Here is a 7,483-nt window from a genome sequence, read left to right as displayed (position 1 = left end):
CAGATGACAACTCCCGGCTCTACCTGTTACCTACAGCTGACAACTCTCGGCTTACCTGTTACTTACAGCTGACAACTCCCGGCTCTACCCGCTACCTACAGCTGACAACTCCCGGCTCTACCAGCTACCTACAGCTGACAACTCCCGGCTTTACCCGCTACCTACAGCTGACAACTCCCGGCTCTACCCGCTACCTACAGCTGACAACTCCCGGCTCTACCAGCTACCTACAGCTGACAACTCTCGGCTCTACCCGCTACCTACAGCTGACAACTCCCGGCTCTACCCGCTACCTACAGCTGACAACTCCCGGCTTTACCCGCTACCTACAGCTGACAACTCCCGGCTCTACCCGCTACCTACAGCTGACAACTCTCGGCTCTACCCGCTACCTACAGCTGACAACTCCCGGCTCTACCCGCTACCTACAGCTGACAACTCCCGGCTCTACCCGCTACCTACAGCTGACAACTCCCGGCTCTACCTGTTACCTACAACTGACAACTCCCGGCTCTACCCGCTACCTACAGCTGACAACTCTCGGCTCTACCCGCTACCTACAGCTGACAACTCCCGGCTCTACCCGCTACCTACAGCTGACAACTCCCGGCTCTACCCGCTACCTACAGCTGACAACTCTCGGCTCTACCCGCTACCTACAGCTGACAACTCTCGGCTCTACCCGCTACCTACAGATGACAACTCTCGGCTCTACCCGTTACCTACAGCTGACAACTCTCGGCTCTACCCGTTACCTACAGCTGACAACTCTCGGCTCTACCCGCTACCTACAGCTGACAACTCCCGGCTCTACCCGCTACCTACAGCTGACAACTCTCGGCTCTACCCGTTACCTACAGCTGACAACTCTCGGCTCTACCCGTTACCTACAGCTGACAACTCTCGGCTCTACCTGTTACCTACAGCTGACAACTCTCGGCTCTACCTGTTACCTACAGCTGACAACTCTCGGCTCTACCTGTTACCTACAGCTGACAACTCTCGGCTCTACCTGTTACCTACAGCTGACAACTCTCGGCTCTACCTGTTACCTACAGCTGACAACTCTCGGCTCTACCTATTACCTACAGCTGACAACTCTCGGCTCTACCCGTTACCTACAACTGACAACTCCCGGCTCTACCCGCTACCTACAGCTGACAACTCCCGGCTCTACCCGTTACCTACAGCTGACAACTCTCGGCTCTACCCGTTACCTACAACTGACAACTCCCGGCTCTACCCGCTACCTACAGCTGACAACTCCCGGCTCTACCCGTTACCTACAGCTGACAACTCTCGGCTCTACCTATTACCTACAGCTGACAACTCTCGGCTCTACCCGTTACCTACAACTGACAACTCCCGGCTCTACCCGCTACCTACAGCTGACAACTCCCGGCTCTACCCGTTACCTACAGCTGACAACTCTCGGCTCTACCCGTTACCTACAACTGACAACTCCCGGCTCTACCCGCTACCTACAGCTGACAACTCCCGGCTCTACCCGTTACCTACAGCTGACAACTCTCGGCTCTACCTGTTACCTACAGCTGACAACTCTCGGCTCTACCTGTTACCTACAACTGACAACTCCCGGCTCTACCCGTTACCTACAGCTGACAACTCCTAAGGCATCGTTTACACGGGGCATGAGGGGGCGGATTTTGGCATGGAATCCAAGTCATAATCCGCCCCCTCACAATAGAGATCTATGTAGACCGCTAGCGTTCTTTTTTCTGATAGCGGCATGTTGCTGCTAGTGGAAAAAAGAAACAAGTTGCCCTTTCTTCAGGCGGATTCCGAGGAATTGATTGGCCTAATCCGGAGCGGAGTGCAGCGACGGAATATGCATATGCGTAATGGCGTGTGAACTAAACCTAAGTCCACAACTCCGAGCTCTACCTGCTATCTACCCCTGACATCTCCCAGCTCTTCCCGGTATCTACCCCTGACAACTCCCGGTTGTAGCCTCTATCTATAGCTGACAACTCCCGTCACAGCGGTTTTCTTCCTGAGCTCTGAGGTGCCGCCTCTACCAGTCACTAGAGGGCGCTCCGGCTATCCTTATTACTACACAGGCTGCTGCCGCCGCCATTTCTATGTGGACCTTTCTGTAGACACATATAGGGCTGTGTAGTCTCCGATAAAATGGCGGTGACTCCTCACTGCGGCCTCAAGTGACGCTCAGTCTGGTGACCCGGCCACTGTGAAGGTGAATCTGCTCCGGTCATGGCCGCGCTCGGAGCTCGGGGAGTCCGGCTTGTCCTGCCAGTGCTGGGGGCCCGGGCCCTGCACACTACACAGGGAAACCCCGCGGCCAAAGTGGCGGTGGTGCGTATCTAGAGGTGACAAGAGTGTAGTACAGTGGGGGGCGCTGTAGTCGGGTGTGATAGCAGTAGGGGGAGGGGAGGCTGCAGGCAGTGGGCGGGGCTACTAATGCTGTCTAAGGGTAAATTCACACAGAGTTTATTTGCAGGCAAAATCCACCTGAAGAGAAATCCTGAAGTGGAAAAAAATCTGCCTGCAAAAGTCTCAGTGTGAACTTACTCTAAGAACTTTATGACTACCTGGGGGCAACTCTGGCTACGACTCCCATCATAATTATATTGTATGTAGAGGCTCCCGGGGCCCCTCACGCTGTATGTAGGGGCTCCCGGGGCCCCTCACGCTGTATGTAGGGGCTCCCGGGGGCCCTCACGCTGTATGTAGGGGCTCCCGGGGGCCCTCACGCTGTATGTAGGGGCTCCCGGGGGCCCTCACGCTGTATGTAGGGGCTCCCGGGGGCCCTCACGCTGTATGTAGGGGCTCCCGGGGGCCCTCACGCTGTATGTAGGGGCTCCCGGGGGCCCTCACGCTGTATGTAGGGGCTCCCGGGGGCCCTCACGCTGTATGTAGGGGCTCCCGGGGGCCCTCACGCTGTATGTAGGGGCTCCCGGGGGCCCTCACGCTGTATGTAGGGGCTCCCGGGGGCCCTCACGCTGTATGTAGGGGCTCCCGGGGGCCCTGACGCTGTATGTAGGGGCTCCCGGGGGCCCTGACGCTGTATGTAGAGGCTCTCGGGGGCCCTGACGCTGTATGTAGGGGCTCCCGGGGGCCCTGACGCTGTATGTAGAGGCTCCCGGGGGCCCTGACGCTGTATGTAGAGGCTCCCGGGGGCCCTCACGCTGTATGTAGAGGCTCCCGGGGGCCCTCACGCTGTATGTAGAGGCTCCCGGGGGCCCTCACGCTGTATGTAGAGGCTCCCGGGGGGCCCTCACGCTGTATGTAGGGGCTCCCGGGGGGCCCTCACGCTGTATGTAGAGGCTCCCGGGGGGCCCTCACGCTGTATGTAGGGGCTCCCGGGGGCCCTCACGCTGTATGTAGGGGCTCCCGGGGGCCCTCACGCTGTATGTAGAGGCTCCTGGGGGCCCTCACACTGTTATTAGGGGTGCCTCAAAACTGAAAAGATTGGGAAACAGTGGACTAGACTGTCTGATACTACACCATGTCTGATGGTTGATGAACCTGCCTTATTATAACCCTAGGCTAGACTGTTTGATACTACACCAGGTTTATCACAGTGTGTGATGCCTGGTGATAAATCTGTTCTATTATTACACTGGATTAGAGCGTCTGATACTGCACCAGATTTATTATATTGTGTTATTCTTTGTTGCTGCATCTACCATAACTTTCCATGGGTCGGTCCAAGGTCTAATGTTCACCACTTTGTTATGGCCGACAGGACGGCGGGGCGCTCTGTGGGTGATAGTGACCTGATGTAGTTTCAGGTCAATTTTATGTTGAAATATAGAAAAGTATACCCAATATATTACACACTACTGTCATTTCCCTCTTTATACTGCCCTATGTCTAGCACTATATACTGTCATATACTCCATGTTCCATCTTATATATCACTATAAACTCTTATGTACCCCTCTATGCTGTCCTATATGTCATTATACTGTAATGTTAATTGGTTAGTATACTGTATGTAGAACCGTTGTGGTTTTGTCCATATACTGTCCTATAATGACACTTGTTAGTATGCTGGTATTTGTGGTGCTTCTGACTTGTCATCTCATGTTTGTGTCTTTGCAGGTTCTGTCGGGTTGTGGTGTCTATGATGGAACTGAAATCCACGAGGCGTCAGCGTAAGTCTGATCCTATAGGGTGGGCCGGTGTACTTACCTGATCTCTGATCATATTCACCATCACCAGGGATATATGTCGCCCATTCCACCCGCCGGGAAATATGAGTCATGAGTAGTCCGGCCTCTTCCATCACTCCAATTGCTGCAGATACGGTCATAAGTAGTCCGGCCTCTTCCATCACTCCAACCGCCGCGGATACGGTCATAAGTAGTCCGGTCTCCTCCACCACCACTCCAGCCGCCGCAGATACGGTCATGAGTAGTCCGGTCTCCTCCACCACCACTCCAACCACTGCGGATACGGTCATGAGTAGTCCGGTCTCCTCTACCACCACCCTAGCCACTGCGGATACAGTCATGTGTAGTCCGGACTCCTCCTCCACCCCAACCGCCGTGGATACGGTCATGAGTAGTTCCTGGAATTCCCCGCCCCCTGCTCACTTGCTGGACCGCCCTTCACCTCAGCCATTCTGCCTGCATACTGCTGAGAGTGGTGGTACACTGTAGCGCCCCCTCACTGTGATATATATATAGAGCGGCTGCAGCGCTGACTAGGAAAGCAGGGAAGGTAACAACGCAGGAACGGGGGGGGGGGGGAATCCTGAGAGATGGTAACCAGATGTAACTATGACCCCCATCCTCTCCATGACGGCTTGCACCACTCACCTCTGCCTGCCCTCTCACATTTGTGTCTCTTGGTTGTTGTAGGATCCTGGTCCACCTGAGTCGCGCTGGGGCAGAGGTGAAGATGTTTGCTCCGGACATCCCTCAGATGCACGTCATTGACCACAGTAAAGGAGAAGCATCGCAGGAGAGCAGGTACGGCAGCCGCCATGTTTGTCCCCAGTGACCTCTCCCACTGTGCGGTGCTCTGCTTTTATTTGTGCCTTGTTATTGACCCCAGAGCTGCGCCCCATGAGTTCTGCTCCTGACTCTCTGAATACTTCACTCTGCTCTACCTTTCATGTGGTTTTCTCCACTCCCCACCAAAGCTGCCTCGGCAATATTGTGTTAGCTCCACCCCATAGCATCCACTATGAGCCGTGTGTAGTGTTTTTGAAGTGATCTGGTGTCTCCTTGGCAGGAATGTTTTGGTGGAGTCGGCCCGGATTGCTCGCGGTGACATCACAGCCCTGTCGCAGCTGAAGGCTCAGGATCATGACGCTGTTATATTCCCAGGAGGCTTTGGGGCAGCCAAGAATCTGTGAGTATGTATAGGATGGGGAGAGTGGTGGAATCCTATAAATCGTATATATCGCTGGTGGAGGAGGGAAATAAATGTGCGAGTGGTACATGATGCGAAAGACTGGCGAGGTGATCAGCATGGTCGCAGACAGCCCAATCCTCTGTTCCCCTCTAACTGATAACATTGTAGGTAGTGGGGTCAGATAATACTGCAGGACATCACATGACCTCCATACCACCCTTACTCAAAGGCGTCTCCTTAGGTGTTAAGGATGGTGGTAGAATACACCAACAAAGATGGGTGTGTAGTACAAACACCACTGAAGCGTCACAACATGGGTAATACTGTGCCATAGACTACTACTCCGAATATGTATGGTGTACTGAGGCAGCCGTAATCACATTCTTTAAATCAGTCGGGAGACAGCGATGTCTGCCAGTGGTGGGCGGGGAAAATATGGGACGGTGATGTTTATTGGTCCCTCATGTTGCAGCTCATCCTTTGCAGTAGATGGTGAATCCTGTTGTGTCCACGATGATGTTCAGAGGGTGCTAAAGGATTTCAGCACAGCAAAGAAGCCAATTGGGTGAGTCCATATACCACCTGCATTATACTCCAGAGCTGCGCTCACTATTCTGCTGGTACAGTCACTGTGTATATACATTACATTACTTATCCTGTATTATACTCCAGAGCTGCGCTCACTATTCTGCTGGTACAGTCACTGTGTACATACATTACATTACTTATCCTGTATTATACTCCAGAGCTGCACTCACTATTCTGCTGGTGCAGTCACTGTGTATATACATTACATTACTTATCCTGTATTATACTCCAGAGCTGCGCTCACTATTCTGCTGTATACTTTTGTTTGTCCAGGCTTTTGTTGGTTCTTTTCTAGCAGGGTCGGTTCTGGTGGTCACATGACTTGTATCATCGCCCTTGTATCTCACACAGGTTGTGCTGCATCGCTCCTGTTCTGGCTGCCAAGGTGATTCCTGGGGTGGAAGTGACTGTGGGGCAGGAAGAAGAACAAGGTGGTAAATGGCCGTATGCTGGGACAGCCAAAGCAATCCAGGCCCTTGGGGCAAAACACTGCGCTAAGGAAGTGCACATATCCTTCTCCTTGTGGGGTGTGTAAGGTCGGTGCTTGGTGTGGAGGGGTGGGTAGTGTTGATGGCTGGATGTCTGCTGCAGTCATGATGGTTTTCGTAGGGTTGGTGGAGGAGGCTGGCCCGGTATTGGGAGCTCCATAGGGTCATTAGTAGGTGGGGAGACTGGTGCAGTAGTGTGGTGGTGTGTAGGGTCATTGGTAGATGTGGAGGCTGGAACAGCGGTTGGTGGCTGCGTAGGGTGAGTGGGGTATCTGGAGCAGTGGTAGGGTCTTTGTGTCAGTGGGGTGTTTGGAGCAATGGGACTATGTAAGGTCAGCAGTGAGGCAGGTGCAGCGTTGGGTCATTATAGAGACTGGTGTTGGGGTGCATAATGGAGGCCAATACATAGCATTATTAGGGAGGCTGTTGCAGGGTGTGCATAGGGTCGTTGGGGAGGCTGGAGTAGTGGTGCATGTGCAGGAGTCTATAGGTTTGTTAGGGATGCTGGTGCGGGGGTATGACTCTTACTGGTGAATGCGTTTAATTTCTTTAACCCTTTCTTTCCACGAGATTCATGTGGACAGAACCTGCAAAGTTGTCACCACCCCGGCCTTCATGGGCCATGTCCCACTGCACAAAATATTTGATGGGATTGGAGCCATGGTCTCTGCTGTGGTCAAACTGACTGGAAAGTAAAGGCACCCCCCCATGTCCTGAGGTCACCAGGGTCAAGGGGCTCAACTGTGATCACAAGGCCCACCCTGCAATAAAGACTACTCCACCAATTTGTGTTCTGTTGTCTGTGTATAGTCATGTAAAGGGGAGGGAGCAGTGTACTGTGTATAGTCTCCCAGTGGGAGTACTTTGTATACCAGCAGTACACTGTATATACTTGCAGGGCTTGGCTGACTACTTCCTCTGGGACCAGGTATCAGATTGGAGATGTGTCAAGGACTTTCTCAGCTGGAGGGATCTGTGATATATGACTTCAAGCCAAGCTCTAGCCGATATGAATAGGTTTGGGGAAATTCTCTTTTTCTGGCCCTATAGTTATATTCTCT

General features: G+C 53.3%; 1 protein-coding gene across 1 annotated transcript; it reads left to right on the top strand.

Moving 5' to 3' along the window:
- Positions 1-2,141: 2,141 nt before the first annotated feature.
- Positions 2,142-7,221, top strand: GATD3 (glutamine amidotransferase class 1 domain containing 3). Its single transcript, XM_075263365.1, has 7 exons — positions 2,142-2,334; positions 4,087-4,139; positions 4,848-4,958; positions 5,224-5,343; positions 5,819-5,911; positions 6,286-6,442; positions 6,990-7,221. Exons 1-7 carry the CDS (start codon positions 2,233-2,235, stop codon positions 7,116-7,118), a joined length of 765 nt encoding a protein of 254 aa, XP_075119466.1. The 5' UTR covers positions 2,142-2,232; the 3' UTR covers positions 7,119-7,221.
- The last annotated feature ends 262 nt before the right edge of the window (positions 7,222-7,483 follow it).

Source organism: Leptodactylus fuscus, chromosome 2, assembly GCF_031893055.1.
Source record: "Leptodactylus fuscus isolate aLepFus1 chromosome 2, aLepFus1.hap2, whole genome shotgun sequence".
Taxonomy (NCBI): Eukaryota; Metazoa; Chordata; class Amphibia; order Anura; family Leptodactylidae; genus Leptodactylus; species Leptodactylus fuscus.
Note: the sequence above shows the minus strand (reverse complement) of the source record. Positions and strands in the feature narration are given on the sequence as shown.

What these genes read in the sequence shown, in the direction of transcription:
- GATD3 (XM_075263365.1), top strand. Translation starts at nt 2,233, where the DNA reads ATGGCCGCGCTCGGAGCTCGGGGAGTCCGGCTTGTCCTGCCAGTGCTG. An exon ending in ACAGCAAAGAAGCCAATTGG is followed by an intron (nt 5,912 to 6,285) that starts GTGAGTCCATAT and finishes TATCTCACACAG; the next exon opens with GTTGTGCTGCATCGCTCCTG. An exon ending in ACTGCGCTAAGGAAGTGCAC is followed by an intron (nt 6,443 to 6,989) that starts ATATCCTTCTCC and finishes CTTTCTTTCCAC; the next exon opens with GAGATTCATGTGGACAGAAC.